Genomic DNA, 21701 nt, shown 5'->3' with positions numbered 1-21701 from the left:
TATTCTAGCACCTCTTTTCAATATAATAAAAAAGCAAAAGGATCACGGTCTGAAAATGCACCATAAAAACACAAAAAAGTAGTCCACAGGCTGCAAGATTTCGGGAAAAAATCCAATTGCAGTTTTTCTGATATAAATTTAATTTGCAACTTAAAAGATGAAAATAAATACTACATAAATACTACAATACTAAAAAGTACTAATAAGGTACTAAAATGGACCCTACAGGTACAAAGGTGTACCTTTTGAAAAGTAACGTCCCAGTAACAGCTTTTCTAAAAAATATAAAATATGCAAAATAAAACCGTAATTTAATCATTTTATTTTACAGTGCAACTGTAAAATTTTAATACTAATATTTATGGCTCTTAATTACTTAATTTTCAAAAGTTTAAAACATCAAACTTAAAGCTTCTGTCTTGTTGGCAACAGCTGGTTTATAAGCACTTCTCATGACAAGTTTTGGAAGATGATCGGCACGTGTTCCCAAATGCATGTTATACCTGCAATGCATGCAACTAACAGCACACAAATTCATGTGGAGCAGAATTTACAGCAAACTGAGACAATGAAAGCAACAGGCCATGAGCTGCTGGTGAGTAAAACACTACAGTGCCATGTTATGCTCTGAAATTTCGATGAATTGTGCAGACTTAGCCACTGACTTGCATTCTTTGTATCACCAAGGACCACGGCTTCAGCTAAAATCCTATTTACTGTTCTAATCAAGGAAAAAAGCCACCAACTTCTTGGATGGCCTGAGGGGGGAGTAAATTAACAGCAAATTTAAATTTTTGGGTGAACTATCCCTATAAGAATAAGCTCATCTGTGAGAAACTGACTGAAATGTAAGTCATTATTCACTGAAAATACCCTCCAAATCAAATAGGGCAGCATTGGCAAAAATCCTGTTTGACCAAGAGAAATGACAAGTTCTGTCATGAAAATAGATGCTGCAGGCTGATGGGTCGATAATGCAAATTGATGATATTCACAGTAGGGATGTAACGATATGAAAATTGCTTATCACGATTATAGTGACCAAAGTTATCATGGTTATCAGTATTATCACGGTATTGTTAAATTGTGGAGATGTTCAAAAAGTATCGACACATAAATCACTTCAAGTTTTATATTTAAAAATCAACAAACAGCAAATAAATTGATTCTGATTCTAAAATGACTTTGTTTGCATAATCACTAAAACAATAACATTACCAATGATGTTCGGATTTTAAATGATGACTGACAACAGTTTAATAGCATGTTCAAATATCTAATGTAAATTTTCAAACAAAGCTTTGAAAAAGTTTCATATAAAAGGTAAACCTCACATTTCAGACTGTAAATAAGAAAAAGGGTTGTCAAAATGATAAATGATTATAGGCTATGTATTTTATCTGCTCCATAAATAATTCTAGATACCTTATGCAAATTGTTTAAATGTGTAGAATCCACATAAGCTTGTTTTTCATCAACCGGTCAAAATTTACAGCAGGGCATGCAAATTTGGTCAAGTCAAGTCACCTTTATTTATATAGTGCTTTTAACAATACAGATTGTGTCAAAGCACTTAACAGTATCAAATTGGACGATAATTGCTAAAGAAATTGGTCCGTTTTTTGGCCACACAGAATCTGCAGCGCACACAGACTGAATGTGAATATAAGTCTCTGTAAATCCACTCTCTGACAGCAGGTGGCGCTTTATATGGAAAAGCTGTATTACAGCTGATTCCCGTGAACTCCATGAACTAAGCAGTATTGCGATTAAAAACACTTCCCTTAGGAATTACATGGAGCGAAGATGAAAACAAAATGCCATCGAACCGTTTCTGAAGACAGTAACCTTCAGAGGTACATTCATATAATTCATTCATATATTAATTTGTATAATTCCCCAAGCACTCTTTTAAAACCTCCCAGCTTTTCCGCCCTATTTTTACTCAAAACGAAACTACTCTGCACGCTGTGTGCACGTGAGACTGTTACTGAAAACTGTGCTTTATGCTGGACAGTCTGTATTTATCGTGAGTTGTTCAGATCGCGGTAATATGGTTTTAATGTTAATTAAAATATGAAATGGTAATACTAACCATGAGGAATTTTATCATAATTTATCGTCAAACCAGTAATCGTTAAACTACTTGGCACAAGGCCTCCTTTAGCAAATTGATGCATTTTTGTAAAAAAAATATCAATATTTAAAACGATATGAACAGTTTTGTGTAACTTCCACTAACTGTCGTACGCGCGTTGACAAGAGCCTGCCTTTCCGGCTAATGATGTAAGATGTACTGTAGGCGCAGTGTATGTGCATGTGAGTCTCATGAAAACCAACATTTGTTTACAGGAGCAAAGGAAGCGAAGTTTCCTTACTTTACCAAAGGAAAACCAGTCTCCTTTTGGCTTATATCGAAATTCTCAGACATTTGTCTTTACAAATCCTTGTTTTGTACTTCTAATTCGTGACCGACGTTTTGTTTTGCTGTCTCTCTGTCACGCTTCCGCATTTGTCACTAATCATTGGTGCTCACGCTACGCCTACATCATCCTCCGGAACGGCTTCTGCATATGACAGTTAGCAAAAGTGAAAGAAAGGTGTTTATATTCTTTTAAATATTTTTCTTACAAAAACACATCAATTTGCTACAGGAGGGCTTTATTAACCCCCCGGAGCAGTCTCTTATACAAATTAAAAGTGATTGTGTAAGTCACAATACGGTGTTACACAAGCACCCAGTACAAACTGCATTGTTGAAAACACCCGTAACACAAGTGGAAAGTCTATCGCAGTTCCAGGTTTCGCCACCAGGTTCTCTCCAACACGTTTGAACGAGGTGCGAGATTTATCCGTACAACTAGACAATTGGGTGAAATGCACAGATTCTCAGTGGTTACTCGGCACGATTAAAAGAGCTACAGACTGCAATTTGCGAGAAGACCTCCGGGGTTCTCAGCAATAAAACGGAGTGCAGGCAGAGAATGCAAACATTTTGAAGGAAGGGATCAATTCTCTCCTTCTCAAGGAAGTAATTCAGGGAGTACCAGTAGAAGAATCAAAGAAGGGATTCTTCAGCCAGTATTTTCTGATCCCAAAGAAAGGAGGAGGCATTTCAATATCTGAAAGATGCTTATTTCCATATTCAGATCCATCCTCAGCAAAAACAATTCCCAAAGTTTGCTTTCCAGGACAAGATATACGAGTTCAAGGTTCTACCATTTGGCCTGTCTCTAGCACCCCGCATTTTCACAAAATGTGTGGAAGCGGCACTAACACTACGGAGACAGCAGGATATAAGGATTTTAGTGTAGCAGGATGACTGGTTAATTTGTGCCAAATCAAAGGAGATGGCAGATCTGCATACGAAGGCTGTATTAATGCATTTGAATGCTCTGAGTTTTGTAGTAAAGCAGAAGAAGAACTCATTGACTAACTCAGTCAATAATATTTCTGGTTTTAAACCTACACTCAGTATCTTACCGGGCATCCCTGTCAGAACAGAGGAGGGAGAATTTCAGGAACTGTGTAAGTCAGTTTCATGGAAGGAATGGGAGTAGTCTCAAATCGCAAGGTGGTCACCACAGATGCATCCTCGCTGGGTTGGGGAGCGATTATGGAGGGACAACCTGTGAATGGGGTATGGACAGAATCAGTCAAAGTAATGCATATTGTCTGGTACTCCTTGCAGTTTCTCTGGCTCTCAAACACTTCCTTCCACAGATAAGAGACTGGCATGTGTTAGTTAGATCAGACAACACAACAGTGGTTGCCTATATAAACAGGCAAGGGGGAGTCTGATCAAGGAGTCTGCATGCCTTGGCAAAAAGAATATTGTTATGGAGCAGAAAGTACTTGCTGAGTCTCAGAGCGGCTCATGTGCCAGGCCAAATGAATATCGGGGCAGACCTGTTGTCGAGGAGGAATCCTCACCTGGGGGAATGGAAGCTCCACCCAGAGGTAGTTCAGGAAATATGGTGCAAATATGGTCAGGCAAGAGTGGATCTATTTGCCTCAGAGGAGAACACACATTGTCGCCTGTTCTTCTCACTAAAGGTGATGGATACACCACTAGGGATGGATGCATTAGCACATCCCTTGCCAGAGACTCTGTTATATGATTTCCCACTGATAAGCCTTATCCTCCCCACACTGTCCAGAATCAGATCACAGAGGGTGAGGGTCCTGCTAATAGCCCCGTTATGGCCAGGGAGGACATGGACAGCAGAGATAGTTCAACTGCTGTATTCACATCCATGGTGTCTTCCTCAGTGCAGAGATCTCCCCTCTCTGGCAGGGGAGGAGGATTTTTCATTCACATCCGGAGAGGTGGAATCTTTGGGTCTGGCCCGTGAAAGGTCTAAGCTGAACGCCCTGGGCCTGCCTCAGAATGTGATCTCCACCATACAGAATGCTAGAGCAGACTCTACCAGATCTCTGTATGAGGCAAAATGGAAAAGGTTTGAGGCAGTCCAAACAGTAGGAAAGTATCCTATCGTAAGTAGATATATGAAGTGTGTGCACCGTCTGAGACCAATCACCAAACCTATGTTACCAACATCGGTCCTGGTCCTGGAAGCACTCAGGGAAGCCCTTTTGAACCCTTGGATCAGGCAGATTTGAAGACTGTCTCGCACAAGACAGCTTTACTGCTCGCACTAACCTCTGTGAAGCGGGTCGGAGAGTTACATGCATTATCTATCAACCCTGCATGTATCAGGTATACAAAAAATTTTCCAAAGTTATCTTGCGCCCAAACCCAGCATTTGTGCCCAAGGTAATCAAGCCTGGCTATTCATGTATGGACATAGAAATTCAAGCTTTCCACCCTCCTCTCTCAGAGTCCCCAAGGATAGGGGATCTGCAGCACTTATGTCAGACTAGGGCATTAAGGATTTACTTGGAGAAGACACAGTTTTTTAGACGATCTGAAAACTTCTTTGTGTGTTTTGCGAACCCTAAGAAGTGCAAGGCCCTGTCAAAACAGTGACTATCTCACTGGATAGTGGAAGCTATAAAACTGGCATATTCAGTGAAAGGTCAGTTATTACCAGGCAACCTAAGAGCCCATTCTACAGGAGGAATGGCCGTGTCTTGGGTGGTATTTAAAGGTATCTCCATGGAAGATGTGTGTGCAGCAGACAACTGGGCTTCTCCTCATACTTTGGTGAGATTTTATAAATTGGATGTGACAAAATCTGCTTTGGTACAGGCAGTGCTGGAAGCACAGTAAAGAAAAAGGGAAAGGAGCATAGAAGACTGCTAAGTGTAATGAATAAGCTAGGGGATGCCCAAATATTGGGTGTTTTCTATATCCCATAGTGAGGTGGAGCGAGTCAACCAAAAGAGAACGTTGGGTTATGGTTATAACCTTGGTTCTCTGAGGGAGATGAGTGAGACATCTCACCAGAGGGCCCATTATTCTTATACTCAGAAGAGCTGTAAAGTATGCCATACTGAGCCAGCGCTGCTGTTTAAATAGGAAGGGATGAGGCTTCCCGAGAGCGCGGGCCTGATGGGCGTGATTGTATAGGGCTTCATGGATGGCCACGCAAGAGGCGTTTCCCATAGTAAGATGTCTCACTCATCTCCCTCAGAGAACCAAGGTTATAACCATAATCCAGCATTTTAATATGGATGGATACGCTTTATTTGACTACTTTTGGACCGTTGAACAAAAACATCTTGGAAAGCTTGGAAGAGCAAGGGCAATTTTTAATATAACTCCAATTGGATTCGTCTGAAAGAAGAAAGTCATATACACATAGGATGCCTTGAGGGTGAGTAAAACATGGATTAATTTTAATTTTTGGGTGAACTAACCCTTTAATGTAACTTCTGTAGTCTATTTTAAATGGGAATAGTATCAGAAAAATAATGATCTTCAATATTTTCTTCACACAAAACTGACCTCAGAACACTATGAATATAATGATACAACTGAGGACTTTTATACAACACACTATACAGAAAAAAAGCATCTAGGATATTCATCAAAGACCTCGTCCAATGACATGAGGATGAGTAAATAATTAAATTAATTACATTTTTCGTGTAAATTATTCCTTTAGTTTCCCCACAAACAGTCATATTCGATAATCAAAATGTGGTTTGTCCATGCTAATGGCAGCTTTTTGCATGACCAGAAAAACTTGTTTCAATAGATAGTGAAATCGCCCTTTCCTGCAATAATCAAAATGATAATGTCATCTGTCAGATTTTACATCAGAAACGTGTCCACGGCTCTCTCAGGAAGAGAGAGGGAGAGGGAGGAGGGGGTGGTGGGGGTTCACTCTGATGAGTTTATGGAGTCGTTCTGATGACACAGGCCATCTCGCCATGCTGGGCCCGTACTCAGCAAAGAGAGAGGAGAGAAGGTTAAAATCTTTCCTTTCAAGGGCCTCAATCAGGCTCGGAGGAAAACAGTAATCAGTGTCTTTCAGTCTGGGGCCCGAACGCAGCGCGGCCCTTTCTCCGCCAGCCAGACCCGAGCAATCAACCTGCCAGGCATTAGCAGCGGAAAGACAATCTGAAAATAAGGGGTGTAATGCACCTGCCAGCAAAAATGCCCATTTGGAGAAAAGCAAGTGATCCTGGTGACCCCACAGAGGGGAGGAGAGAGAAAAAGAGAGGGAGAAAAACATTTAACAGAATTCACCCTGATGGCAGATCACCTTCCAATCGACACCTCATCTCAAAGCAGCAACAATTATAGCTTTTGTATCCCTCAAGAAATAAAAGCTTTTTGCGAGGGGAGGGCGTAAGCAGAGAGAGAAAGAGTAATCGACAGGCTTTGTCAAAGGACAATGTATTAATGCAAGCGCCCCATGGGGTTAGAGGTTGTTCGAGAACAAGACTAATGCTCTTTGATGTCCTCTGCAGGTGCACAGAGTCCGTCAGACGCCCACAGAAAAGGAGTCGCAGAGAGACCTCTGAGCACCGACTTCCACGTTTGTACTTGTGAAAGAGGCCCAGGCAAACCTCTGCTTTGTGAATAAGAGTCCAATACTCCTAACATACCCAATGAAGGGATTGTTCGTGATGAGCTTTACAGCTGGAAAACAAAACAAAGAGATGTGCGCAGCTCCTCGGGTCGCATAGTCCTCCAGAGAGGAAGTTCAGTTGAACAGATCAATAAAGATCAATGTTAAACGGTGCTTCTGAGCTTCACAGGCCCATTCAGACACTGAATTTGATTGTTTGAATATATCTCTAAAGCATAAAATGCTTGAATATTTTCAACGACAAAATACAGTTTTTGCAATAGGAATCCCCAAGATTTGGTGTTTCGCGTATGGGCGAAAAACTTCCCGCAGATTTCACAACAGATTCAGTTGGTGACATGAAATCAGCCAGCTGACCAACAGTTGCTTATTTTAAAGGTGATTTCAGTGTTTCATACATTACATGTTTTGCCTGAGAAATTTTGCCAAAATTTTGCTAATGTGTCTGCACATTTAGCAAGCAATTGAACAGATTAAGACAATTTAAGTCCCATTGTTTTTTGTGAAGGCTTTATACACAAATACACTTCTAATGGCCAAAAACGCTAACATGCATTTAACATCTAATGCCCATTAACATCCAGTTATTTCAATTGGAATCCCCACGGTTTGTTATTCCACATACGGGCAAAAGACTTCCCGCAGATTTCGTAAGAGGTTCAGTTGGTCACATGAAATAGGCCAGCTGACCAACAGTTGCTTATTTTAAAGGTGATTTCAGTGTTTCATACATTACATGTTTTGCCTGAGAAATGTTGCTATTGTGACTGCATTATGATCATGTCGATTTATGTCCCATTATTTTTAGTGAAGGCATTTTACACCAATTTTCAAAATGCTGTCTTAAAATGTGGTTAAATTTACCATTGTTTGGTTAATGTTCACAGTCAAAATCCAGTCAACTGGAATCTATGAGATCGGGAATTTTGAATACTGTTTGGGCAAAAAAATTCACAACAGGCTCAATGTGAATCTAAGAGAATCTACAAGATCGGGAAGATTTTCGCAATTTCGTTGTAGAATTTGCAACAGGTTCAAGTTGGTCACGCAAATATAACACGCTGACCAACAGAAAATTCTTTGGTTTCTATGTGAGCATTGTTTCAAACATCACTACATTATTGACAATACACCTTTTTTGCCTGCAAAATTTTGCCTAAATGTTGCTAATATGACTGGACCTTTAGCAAGCAACTAGATAACTATACATTTTGAGACAACTTATATTCTATTAATTTTTAGTAAAGGCATTACCAAATTAGTTTTTCCCAAAAAGTTTGAGCAAAACACAAACTTAAGATATAATGAACACAGCGGAGGCTTTTAATTATCCCTGTAATCAATGTGGTAATTCCTCTGTCATTGACTGATAGCTGATGAATGATGAAATAAGTGTGTTTAGGAGATGATGGACAATAGTATTCATTTAGAGATGCCTGGATCTGTGAAGAGCTGGGCTAAGGATGTTCTCCATACGAGAGGCTTCTTGTGATTAGAATGGGATATTAACCCTCCCACGAGCACAAGGGCGATTAAAACAATCACTTTTAATTCAATTTCACACTCTCACAACCCCTGGTGCTCCAGTAAGCAGAGCTGTGGATCGGCCAGTAATAAAAGTGATTTTAATCCGCAAATCGCACGTCTTTTTGTATGTTTTTAATGCACACCATAAAAGACCATAAAACTGATGGAAGAAGTACTAAATCGAAAACCTTCAGATACACGGTCACATCAGGTCAGAGTGCCACATGAAAAAAATGCACTGTATGACGTGACTAGTTTTGTCTGGAGCAGTTCTGTTTACACATCACTGATGCAGGTATGCATCCTGAAAATTCAAGGGAGTCACTTTGTTTATAGAATGCATTGAATGCGTGTGAATTTAACTGTATCTGGCACTCTGATACAGCACTGACACCTGTATGTCCTGCTGCGCACAGTAACGGCCACACACCTCCTGACCTACACAGAGCTGAGCCTTCAACAGCCCCACAAGCCTCTTCACCACAAACCACTCCATCAGTGAGAAAGAAAGCAATGTTCCTCCCAATGTCACCCAGAGTGATTTGTTATGTGCTGGAGGAGAGACAGGAGAGAGTGTGAGAGTTGATGAAATGATTATACAGTGGCAGGAATGGAAGGAGAGATTGTGTGTGTGTGTATGTGTGTGTGTGTGTGTGTTGAGGAGAGCTTTCGGACAGTCTGCAGATAAAAGTCTTAATTTTAACATACTGCGGGCTGGGGCAAAGTGACACTGCAGAGAAAAACGTATCTCTAGATGTTTTTTCAGCCTTCTGACAATGTGTAAATCCATCTTGTCATGATAGGTGATGTTTCCACATTTGCTCTGAAATGGCCTAAAAAATTATTCTCACTCGCCTTAAAAACACTTCCCACTATAGGGATAGGAAGAATGCTATTTAATTATAATGATAACTAACAATAAAAAGTAATAAACAATGTACACAGCCGTTTTAATGTCTGGGGTTGGTAAGATTGTTTAAAAATGTTTATGAAAGTCTCTTAAACTCATAAATGGTACATTTCATTCAAAAATCTGTAAAACACTGTAATATTAGTTCAATAAAAAAAAAAAAAACATTTCTGATTAATGTAAAACATTACATTAACATTTAACATCATTAGCAACGATACAGAAGCATCACTGACAACACATTCTGTAATATCTATACTGTTTTCCCTCTTTAAAATGTGTTAAAAGAAAGGAAGAAAGATTACTGTAAGAATTGCAAAAATCCCTAAATATCTCCTGCACAAACATCAACAGAATAGACATTACAAATACACACAGAGTAAAGCAGTGATCGCATATATCTGACATGAGAGGGGCAGTCACAGACATGCACGAACTGCCACATAAAAGGCCTCAACTGCAATTACACAAATCCTGACCTGCCTTTGGACACACATTCTCATATCTCCACTAACCTACTGCTCATTTCCTGTGCCCCCTCGCTCCATCTCTGTAAACGGATGTGAGTGTGAGTTTAATCTTGCCTTGACGTCTTATGTTTCTCGAGTCTCTGCAATTTTCCCTCAGCTTTCATCTCCATGTTCACTACAGTCAGATCATTTCCAAAAAGGGTTACACACTTCTGATGTCTCTCTCACACACACACACACACACACACGCACATCTGAATAGCTCTCAGATCAGAAGCTTGTGCTCTAACTGCTGCAGCAGATGCAGTGCCACTCGCCAGCCTCCTTCTCCGATGATTGACATGTGTCAGTCACGCTCGTTTCTATTCTGACCTGCATCCTCAGCGCTAAAACAAATTGGTTTCAACTTGTCTGGGAGATTTTTTGCAATGAGCCAAACCACCTTTGTAAAATAATAACCTTTTGCAAAATAAATTCTATTCATTACAGTGAAAGTTTCAAACTCATTTGCTATCAATGAAAAAATAGTCACTGACTGCTCTACAATATAGCCAATGTTATGTTTTTATGCTGTGGTTGATAAAAGATAATATAACTGATATTGTAAACCTATAGCCTATTGTTTTTTGCTGTTTAAAAACATTTAACAGCATTTAACAGAGAATCAATAAATAATAATCTATGAAATTAAGCATAAAAACATTCAAATTTACAGTAAGAAGTATAATTTTCCTAAGCTGGAACAGGAAATGTGTACATACATATATCATGCATCTGTAATTCTGATGCCTGAATCCACCTGCAGCATTTAAAATTCTGGAGGCTGTTGGTGTTTTTTTTTTTTTAAATATAACTATCACAAATTGCTTTATTTACTGTCCATAACATGAAAATAATCTTGTAAATGGTATCAGTCAGCATTCCTGTATGGGTTTGATGATGACTTACCCTCTTTCTGCTCTGTCATGGTGGGCGTCTGTGTCTCCTTGGTGTAGGACACCACCTCTTTGGGAGGGAAATCCACGTGGGTCACCTTCGCCATGGCCAGCTTCAGAGGACCACGTCTGAAAGAGCACACACACACATATATATATATAAATCATAAGAAGGAACAATGCCCACACTGTTCAACCATCTAAATGTTTACACACACGCTGCATCTTTCTTTAGCAGATGACAAACTGAGGCCACATTTACTTCTGGTAACATCTCTATCAGCTGATCACAAGTGGACAGCGCTAAACACAGCACAAGTGGAATCATGTTCCAATAAGTCTTAGACACGCACTGTGATTCAATCACCCACACTACATTCATAGGTGGTGAGAAATGGACACGTTTGCTGAAAAAAAAAAAAAGGACACATTGGACTAAATTTCTTATGCACTTGAAAATCTTTTGTTCTGAAAAGTCTTGTGCCAGATTAGTTTGTAAATAAATACAAATTGCAATTCATGAATTTTAAACAAAAACCCATAAACTCATCAAAAATAATATAACATTTTTATAACTGATTCATTTAATTTAATGGGTGGTTGTGAAGGAAAAATAGCCCACTGTGCACATGGGATTGGATCTCTTTCAATTGGTCAAAAGCTTTAGAATACAAAAAGTTTATTAGTTTAACATTTTTTGTCATTATGTAATTTCTAAACTTGCATTTGATCATGTTAATGACTTTTACTCTAAATTCTATTATTCTAAAATCTGAAAAATAGTAACACTAATGAATAAATACTAAATAAGTCCAAACCTTTAACCGGTATTGTAAACATTGTCTCATATGTTCATCACACCAGGTGTAAATGTCTGTAAATGTCGTCTGGAAATCACTGTGCTCACTTTAGAAGTCTTTCAAACTGATAATATTTACATTCACCTCTGTGTGATGTCCATCCGAATCCATATGCCTTGCTATCTTGAAGTTTACTTTACAGTACAGCATGAATCATAGTATGAATCTCTTCTCATGATCAACAACAATCCCACATGACTTCTTTCTCTAGAGGTTTGAAAGAGCAGAAGTGAAGGAGAATGAACAGTAGGGCTGTAACGTCCCAGTCGATTAGTCGATTAATTGGTCGATACGGTCTGGTTCGACCAAAATTCTGATTGGTCGATTTTTTGCCGCGCTCATTTCATCAGGTGGAAAGCACTAATTGCTAATGGGGGTGTTTTCAGAGCACCCCTGTTTCACAGGTAACAGTCTGTTTTCAGAACACCCCCATTGTTTTCACTTTTTTTGGATTAGCCCAACCCACTGGAGAAGAGAGACAGATAAGTAGGCTTTAGAAGGTTTGATGCTAAATATTATTTATTTAATAATAAGCTAGTGGACTCAGCGGTTTGGAACACATATCAATATACATCAGTCCTATTCTAACATGTCAACAACAAAAAAATCGACAGTGTGGCAGCATTTTGTTTTAATAATAACTTAATAACGGGAAAGAGGTTGAATGCAAAGTTTGCAAGCAACAGTTTGCTTTCCACAGCTCGACGACAAACATGACGTATCATCTGAAAGCGGTAAGCTAACTTGTCTGCGTTAGGTTGCCCTGTCTGTTTTTGAGTAGGCTACATGAACATATCAGAATTGGCATATTTCAATATTTTAGTGTAATAATCGTTTTATAACTGCAGGCGCACACATCCGTAATGACGGTAGAATCCCCCAGACAAACCCATTTTTTTATTTGGAATGCGCAATTGCGCTGTGCCCACTGTTTGTGTTAGTTTTGAGCCTAAGATGCTTTATTGTTCAGTTATGCACTTTATTTGGTTTCTGCTCTTGTTTGTTTAATAAATATTCTTTTTTTATTAAAGTGGACGCGCCTTTTGTGTTTATTAAGAGTAAAAGCTTTAAGTCTATTCGTGTCTCAGCCGCGAAGCTGAGCTCTTATGTTCAGCCTCGCTCTGTGCGAGCTGCGCAGAGCGGCTGAAATGATAGTGTCTGACAGTTATACTTATAACATATGACAAAAATAATTTTCTAAATTATGTTGCACATTCCTCAAAAGTTCTTGTGATATCACTAGTTGACAACATAGTACTGTTTTCAGAAATCACAGGCTATGATATTGCGCAGGTGCACCTGATGCACCGCTGTCAGAGACGACAGACTCGTGTGTCAGACTCATTTCAGTGCAAAATAATTAGGTCAAAAACGATTTAATATACTGCAAATAGCCTATTAGTTTTTTATGTTTATTTATAATTAATTTAGGCAGACAACAAGGCTACCAAGTACTGAGCACAGTGCGTATCTAATTAATGTAACGTACGTTTTTTTTTTTCTCCACAACGTCATTTTTAGTCGATTTTTAGTCGAAAGTTTCAGGACTTCAGTCGACCAAGATTTTCTTTGGTTGATTACAGCCCTAATGAACAGAAAGTGTGCAGTACCCTAGCTCAGAGTGAAGCAGAAGAGTAGAGGGGTCACAGTCCCAGTGCAGCGTCCTGTTAGTGTCACAGCCACGAGACAGGGTTACAGACACAGAGAGAGATACAGCAAGACAGAGAGGCTGTTAGATTAAAGGTGGTTAAAAACAGTGTTATAGTTCTTCAGAGCAGTTAGAGACAAGAAAAGCTTCTATACTGACACACACGAGACAAACACAACACAGTCAGAAAGAGAACCAGATGTCCATGTGGTGCTCTGTTTCTAAAGGAAATCATGTGTTCTGATGTTCAGGAGACCACCACACTTCTCCAGTACAGAACCAGACATAAATCACCTGATCACAGCTGTTTGAGAAAACCACACGTACTTTAAATGACACCATCATAGACTTAATTCAAATAAGAGAATTGTAAGTAAATACTAGAAGTGACATGGAAAGCCTGCTTTATATACATCAACAGATAGTGTTGCATATTATTTAGTCACTAAATTGCTGAAATGTTTGGGCAAAAAGCTGTCTGTCACCAAAATAAGTAAGCTCTACACGGCGGTTTAAAAAACGTGCCACTGAGCTATAGTTACAACATGTGTAAATGTAGGGTTTTGTCACAATTGGTTAGTTTTAGGTGTCTCCGAGACCTTTCTGAAGTAAACCAACTTGAGTACAGTTCATTTTAAAATAAACATTAAACGACACACACAACCTTTTTCCCTTTTTTTTGAGTCAAACAGGGTATTCAAAAAACAAAAAAGGAAGATGGCCGGTCTTCATTGGGAATTAGAAGGTATAAAACATCGATATGGCAGTTAAAAATAAGAGGGCATCAGTTAAAAAGGTTTTTTTTTTTTAAGAATTCCTATTTCAAAACACAAATTTCTAACACTCTATATTTATAAAAATTCTTCTCAATTTTCCAAATGAAGCTGGTGTGTAATACTAGCTGAGCACCGTCTGTTTCTCAAGACACTGATGTCCAGTTTGCTTGACAAGACAGTGGTGCATGAAATAGCCTTCATCTCTGGAAAGAACAGACTGATGCATTTCTGGAGAAATAGGTTTCTTTTTCACCATTCCTGATAGAAAAAGACATTGTATTGTGATTTCCACAGTTCATTAACCCTCATGTTGTGTTCTGGTCGACAACATTTTTAGTTGTTCAGGAAAAAATGATGAGCCTACAGAAAATTTCTTATATCTATCTTGTTGTGCTATATTATTACCAAATATTGTATGTATATTCAATAATTTGAGTGCATAATCTCAGATCAATGAGGCCTATCCATCAGTTCCAAAAAGAAATACAAATCCTGTGCAAACTGAAAGAAAACAAGTTCGTTGTTGATAATATTGCATAATGAGAGATTTAAAAGCAATTTTTAGTAGCACAAACATTTAAAACTGTTAAGAAAGGTCCCATCAAACACCAAATTTCAACAACAGAAGGATTTCATCAGGTTTTAGAAGTAGAAAAACACTGCTGAAAATGGGACATTGCCTTTACAGGTAAAAATTAAATTTTTAATATATAACAATACAATGTTATTTCAAATGCTAGTAGTACAATATTTTTAACTACATTTCTTTAAACAAAATTTGTTTTGGTGAACAGAAGACTCTAAACTTTTCTCAATAGCTCAAATACTCTGCTGAAACAAAGCAATCTAGTTTCAAAGCCAAATGCATCATTAAAATACTTTCAGTCTTCTCATTATATGGAGTTGAATATGTATTTACAAAATAAAATGAATTTTATTTTCAGTTATTTTCAATATAAAAGACGACTGCTGGCTTATATTAAAACGACAATTAAATCTTTACAGATCATGACACTAAACTGCCCCACATCAGCGGAAGCACAATCAGAGGCTGTGTGTGGTCATGAGTGCATTAAGTGGGAGTATGACTGTGATGAGGGAGAATGTGTGTGTGCAGCTGGTAACATGACCTGCGTGTGTGTAGGAAGTGATGAAGCGGTGCGGGATATGAGTGGACACGGAGCCCCGGGGGCATCTGTGAGTGTGTGTGTGAGTTTCTGCTGTAATCAGGGGTTAAACACTCCCTACAGCAGCTCTACACTGCTCCCACAGGTCTTATTGTGAGCTAAATCGCACTTACATTCTATAAGCTTTCTATATTCATATTGTTTTACTAGTTGGAGCCTAGTGGTTAGCTTATGTGCTCCAGAAAAGTTATGCAGGTTCAATTCTAGCCTGTGTCCCCACAAAACATTTGACAGTCTTCCCTCTATTTTGACTGTCAATAATACAGTGACAATATTGTTTTACTCTCAGATATAACAGATATAACATTAAGGATGAGCAACATTAAAGCAACAGAGTGCGGAAAACAAATTACAATTTTAGCACTTCCAGTTCCATCTTCTCAAAGTGAATGGGTTTTGGTTAAATGCCTGAAATAAGGTCTGTGATTCATAAAAGATTGAGATATTTTTATGTTTTACTCTTCAACATACAATACACCAGTTACATCTTCCTTTAATTTTTAAAAACTTTTACTTGACTTGAAAAAGGCAGTTGCTAGCAAGGTGTTAAATAGGGCTACAGAGGATGTCATAGACTCACACTGAACAGGAAAACTCGTCTACGCACTAGTCTGGGTTTACTGCCTCCCTGTGTTCATAATTTGCACTTGCAATCTATTCTAACTCAAAATTTCAGGGAAACTATTTTTTAAATTAAGACTGAAAGAGTTGTCAAAAGCTCAATGGGGATGATGTTAAAAATCAGTAGATGGTGTAGTTCATTTTTGTGAAGATTATTATGATGAACATCCGACTTTTGTTGGTCGCAAATTTTATTTTCCGCAAAAATTCAAAAGCCAATGGAAAAATCCTGTGGTGTTTTTGTGGTTCGGCCTACTAGACTGGATTCTGGGATAAGCTTCTCTGTAGATGTAGCCTTTGCATTAAGAGTGCATCTATGATGCTGGAAAACACAGACACAGTGGGCTGCTCACTAGGTGTTGGAACAGAGCTAATGATTTCATGTTTCCCCTTCTTTCTTCTCAGGGGGTTTCCAGCAATAAATTCTGTTTTAGTTACAGGTGAAAAGAAGCTAATAACAGAGATTTATTCAGAAGAATCTTTCCCTACCTGCTCAGACCTGCATACAGACACAAAAATACAACAACACTTGCACTGGAGGATTGTCCTTCGAGCAATGCTAAAGCCACAAATCTTTCCAGTGCCAATCAGATCAGACCTGCCATATGTACTATAAAGAGAGAAAGAGAGAATACCTTGGCCCGGTGGCACAGTCTCCTGAGTCTTGGCTACCTGCTTCACTTGGAGTGCCTGCAGATTTGGCCGTAGGAGACATGGGTGTAGGAACTAAAGAAAGAAAGACATAAACATACTTTCATCTACATACAGTGCCCTCCAAAACATTTGGACAATTCAATCACTTAATGCATGTGGACTCAAATGTTACTAGAGCTTTTCTCTTCACTAACTTCACTTTTCTGAGACGTTTTTTCTGATGAACTGGTGTTTTGATGATTTTTAGCAGATGTATACAAATAACTGGTCAAAATTTTGGAATAATACGATTTTTTATATTTTTGAAAGAAGTCTCTTACACTTACCAAGGCTATTCATTTGATTATAAAAAACAATAATATTGAGAAATATTACTACAATTTCAGAACAGTTTTCTATCTTAATATATTTTAAAACTTGTGATGGAAAAGCTGAATTTACTGCTGTAAATTTTGACGAAGACTGTCAACATTTTTAGCCCATTTTAACAATACATATAAATAATTATATGTACAGCGTTCAGATATAAAATAAATCATAAATACTACATCTTAGCTAAGTGTTTGATGAAATTAGCTGCCCACCATCAAAACTACTGTGGTGCACTTCTGCCCCCTTGTGTTCAATCAATATGGTACACTACACTGGGTTTCTCCGTTTGTTGGTAGCACTTTCAAGGAACTAATGCTGTTAAATGTCAGCTTAAAATCTGGTTCACATAGCATATTATTGACTTAGACTGCAAGGGGTCATCTGATGCATAAAGGGATCTCAGTTTGATATTCTAGGGATATTTTATATTAGATGTTTGACTGACACTACAGTGGATGTGGATCAGGTGTGTAGGTGACTTACCCACAGGTACATCTGGTGTGATGCCCATACTCTGTAGCAGAGCCTCAGCCTCTCTGCGCTTTTTCTGCAGGTCTGAATCATCCTGCGGTGGGACGGCCTCCTTCTTCAGCTCAGCCTGACAAACAAAACAGAGTGAATCAAACATGTCATCAAAAAACTAAATTTCTATCGTTCCCAAAGAACAAAAACCAGCAATCTGGCTCTATTTACTTCCACCAGGAACCCTCCTACTGCATTTACTCAATGTTGACACAAATTGTAGTGTTGACTGCATTCATCAAACTCACCCACTCAACCCTGTTACTAAAGTTATTGTAAGAAAAATGACTGAACATATATGTCTGTTTTCTTTAATGGGAAAAGTAAGTTTATCAATAACTGGAAACTAACACTGTCTAACAATCAGGAACTTTGCAAATGTCAAATGAATAAAAAAATACCTAACCTCGTATGAAAACAGTAGAAAACAATCAAAACATAACTCATAAAAGATATGGTATTTAACCTCCCAAGTTTGAAAGAACTTGCTGGCTATTTGTAGAAAAGGAAAGAAAAACAATCTGTAATTTCAGGCTCTTTTGTAGACCATTCATGAAATGTGCCTGAAAATCTGCAGTTAGAGCTGAAGATTCTGGTGGAGGATTGATTGCTTAAACAATATTAATATAAGTAAAAAAAAGTAAAGTATGGCGTGTTTTCACCTCTTTTTTCTTGCGTTCCTCCTCCTTTCTCTTCTTCTCCTCTCTTATCTGAGCCAAACGCTGTTTTTTTCGCTCAAGCTCAGCTTTCAGTTCACTTTTATCCGACATTATGCTTTACAAAACACACAGACAAAACTCAAGTTAGTGTCAGGAAGCCAGAACGTTGTCATGAAGGGATTTTCTGTATACATTTCTTTTTTTAATTGAAACTTTTTTTCATGTTAAACTGTGAAGCTGCTTGACAATCTATATTTTATAAAGTGCTATAGAAATAAATGTGACTTGACTTGATGAAGTGAGAATATGGGGCTCATACTCAAGGAGAAAAACAATTCAGAAGCCCGAACTGAGCAAAATAAAGCAATTTGGTGCAGATGTTATTTATAATATGGCCAAAAAGTATGAAATTCTGATAGCTTGGAATGTAGGCTAAATCAATGATCTTAATAACAATATAAGAGTGCTTTATGTATATAAATAGCAGATGCCATTCTGTATCTCCTAATAATATGTTGCATTAAGATAATCAAATGCTTAATTTTATGATCAAAGCTCTGTAGTTTTTATTATGGGAACTAAACCTATGATGCAAAACAAAACAATAATAACTTAGAGATGAACAAATAAACGTTCCCTATAAACCTGATGCATTATATTTGATATTCACATTTGAACATGATTTTTTCCAAATGATGTATGGATAATTAAGTGAACCTAAGTTGCTTCAGTTCAGTACTTGCGCATCTTAACATTTACTAACAATATAAAAGTTATTCTCATGTTTACTTTCTAAAAATCAGTAAAGATTTCACAGAAAAAAGACACGTGAACAACAACAGTTTTACACTTATATTAAAAGCCCTTTTACTTTCTAAAAACTACCAATCAGACGGCAGGTTTATTAAAGTTGTGTACAACAGGGTTTTTAGCAAAGTTGATACAGTGTACATGTTGATAATTTAGAGGAATTATAAATTGTCATATCAAATATGATACAGTAAGTGAGAAGCACCTGTCAATAATAATATTCCAGCTCATACAAAAAACATTATTCAACTGATCAGCATAATCTGCAGTCTTTCATTGCACTTCCCTCATCTCATTATGACAAAACTTGTGTTAGTGTTACTCATTTAGAAGCTGATTTGGATCAAAGCGACTGCTGAATGATAAAATGTAAATCTATAAAACAGATATTTGACTTACATATACATATCTAACCAAATGCTGCTTACTGTAAAGAAATAAATGTTATTAGGTTCTTCTTTTCCTGTAGCACAAACCTTGAGTTATTTATTATTTCTATTAACATCCTCAGCAGATAGTAAAACATATTCAGAGAGAACCATAAACCGTAGAGGGAAAGAGAGACCCCCTTCACCTGATCTCAGGACCCCATTCACTGCCGCCTGTCTGTCGGCCCGTCCCAGCCTCTTCAGACAGATTAACAGGATCAGTCCAAGAGTCACGTTTGTGTCTCTGCTCACTGCTCTAATCTGTCTTTTGTGCACGGCAGCACCTGACTCTCTCCACAGAGCTAAATGACCAAATTAAAACATGCACTTGAAAAACAAAGAGGAAACGGCCTTGTTTAGTCCAGTAATCTCTCACTGAGGATTACAGAACAGACTTATCTTTCGCTCTAATATTTTCTGCCATCTGCATGAGTCCTGATACATCAGATCACACCAAAACTCGTGATCGTAGGAGTTTACAACACAATACAGCCACTGAACACTTCAAAAATAGAGCAGCAAATGATTGCAACAAATACTGCAGGATCTTTTCTCATAACATTTTTCCTGCTCATAACAGATATGTTTGTGATTTTAAATGGATATATTAAGTATTTTCTCCTTGAGTTCAACTAGGTGTCATTCATCTTATTAAATGTGAACTTTCGGGATTTTGAATATTAAAATCTGACATCTAATCTAACATTTATAACTTCTCTTTGTGAAAAGTGTGCTTGGCATCTTAGTCTTTTTTCATGGCAAAAACAATAAAAAAATACAAGTATAGCAAATACAATAAAAACCAGCAAACAAACAAACAAGTTATATTACACACGATTGTTAACATTAACATATGATTGTGAAAGGTTTGCTTAAAAAGTGTGGTTCTTTTTTTTTAATGAATGACACTACATTTACATTTGTACAGTGGTTTCAAACAGTTTAAGGGTGATTTAACTGTGCAAATATTTTCTGTAGATTTGAGAGGGCATTTTCAGAAATGTGACCTTCATGAATAGCAAAAAAGCACAGACACAGAGCTGTCTTTTAGCAACTCACGGGATTATCATCAGATGGTGGGGTTTTTTTCTGTTAAAATACTAGGCCTATACATCATACACACAAACACTGGTAACACACAGCACAAATAGTCAAATACTCTAATTCAATTACTCTAAGAACAGAAAACATTGACTGTAAATCTCCTTAAATCGGATTTAAAGGATTTTATCTGAATAAGATTAATTTCTGCCCTCTCACAGCACAACAGAGGAACTATATAACTTATACTTCCTCTGTTGTGCTGTGAGAGGGCAGAAATTAATCTTATATATATACACATACGCATACATTCACAGTAGAGTTTAGTGTGTTATTGCTGTGTGATGAACGTTAGTAACGTTAGCAGCCCGGTAGAAACCTACTGCTGCACTCCACCCAACACATGAAAAGTGACATGCTGAATGATGAACAGCTCACTCGTGTCATAAACACACTACTGAAATGTTTTCTCTAATCTGAAAGCATGTTGTGAACAGACCTGAGGGTGTTTATTGCCTGCAGAAAGCGCTGCTTTTGTTGCACTTCTCAGCTTCCGGGTGCGCGGATGCAGAAGCGCGTCTGACGGGTGCCGGGGAGGACCATATTACCCAATGTCAAAAAGGCGTTTTTTTCTCAAATATGTAAAATAAGGAAGAGAGTGAAGATAAAGTTCGCAAGGCATACAACAAAAATTACCCAGATATTGTTTTTTGTAAACTTTTTGCTTTAGTTACATTATCCTCTCGAATATTAACTTCCCTATGAACATAATCGTCGGATATTTGCTCTTACAGTCAGACACAAGGGTGCATAACATCTTCAAAACAAGGCAAAATCTTTAATATATTATATGATTAATTTCCATATTATGCATTAGGCTATATGTAGAATTTAATCAGAGTCGTATTTTCAAACAATGGCTTTTGAATGAATTAAGATTTTAATTAGGGTGTCATTTCTAAAAGCAACTAAAACAGACTGCAAAACTTCCTATAGGCTATATCTCAAATCAAGCACATGGACAGCAACATTTTAATATTTCAAAATAAAATAAAATGCCTAACTAGTAGGCCTATAAAGGTAGGCCTAAAAACTGTAAAATGTAGCCTACCATTGACCATTTCAAGTACAGTCAGTGTAAGCATCACAACAAATATTATCCTTATATTATCTAATAGTTTAACTCTGTTGACATCTGATATTTTAAGCTTCATTTAAGTTCAGCTACTTTATGTATTAATTAATAGTCAATAAGAGACTTCACTAACATTTCAGTT

The 21701-nt window shown here is 37.7% G+C and overlaps 1 protein-coding gene across 3 annotated transcripts in view; it reads right to left on the bottom strand.

The window, feature by feature from the left end:
- LOC306875695 (dynein, cytoplasmic 1, intermediate chain 2a) overlaps window positions 1–21005 on the bottom strand; it is a 41456-nt gene extending 20451 nt beyond the window's left edge. The window contains exons 1-6 of one of the 3 annotated variants that reach the window (XM_079426377.1): window positions 20924–20999; window positions 19530–19710; window positions 18149–18260; window positions 17448–17562; window positions 16574–16664; window positions 10860–10975 (exon numbers count right to left, since the gene is read on the bottom strand). In XM_079426377.1, the coding sequence (XP_079282503.1) occupies window positions 10860–10975; window positions 16574–16664; window positions 17448–17562; window positions 18149–18256 (430 nt within the window). In that variant the 5' untranslated portion in view covers window positions 18257–18260; window positions 19530–19710; window positions 20924–20999. Of the gene's footprint in view, window positions 1–10859; window positions 10976–16573; window positions 16665–17447; window positions 17563–18148; window positions 18261–19529; window positions 19711–20923 lie in introns of all 3 variants that reach the window. The other 2 variants (XM_079426378.1, XM_079426376.1) reach the window with 2 other exon arrangements.
- Window positions 21006–21701: the final 696 nt, after the last annotated feature.

Source organism: Barbus barbus (assembly GCF_936440315.1).
Source record: "Barbus barbus genome assembly, chromosome: 10".
Taxonomy (NCBI): Eukaryota; Metazoa; Chordata; class Actinopteri; order Cypriniformes; family Cyprinidae; genus Barbus; species Barbus barbus.
Note: the sequence above shows the minus strand (reverse complement) of the source record. Positions and strands in the feature narration are given on the sequence as shown.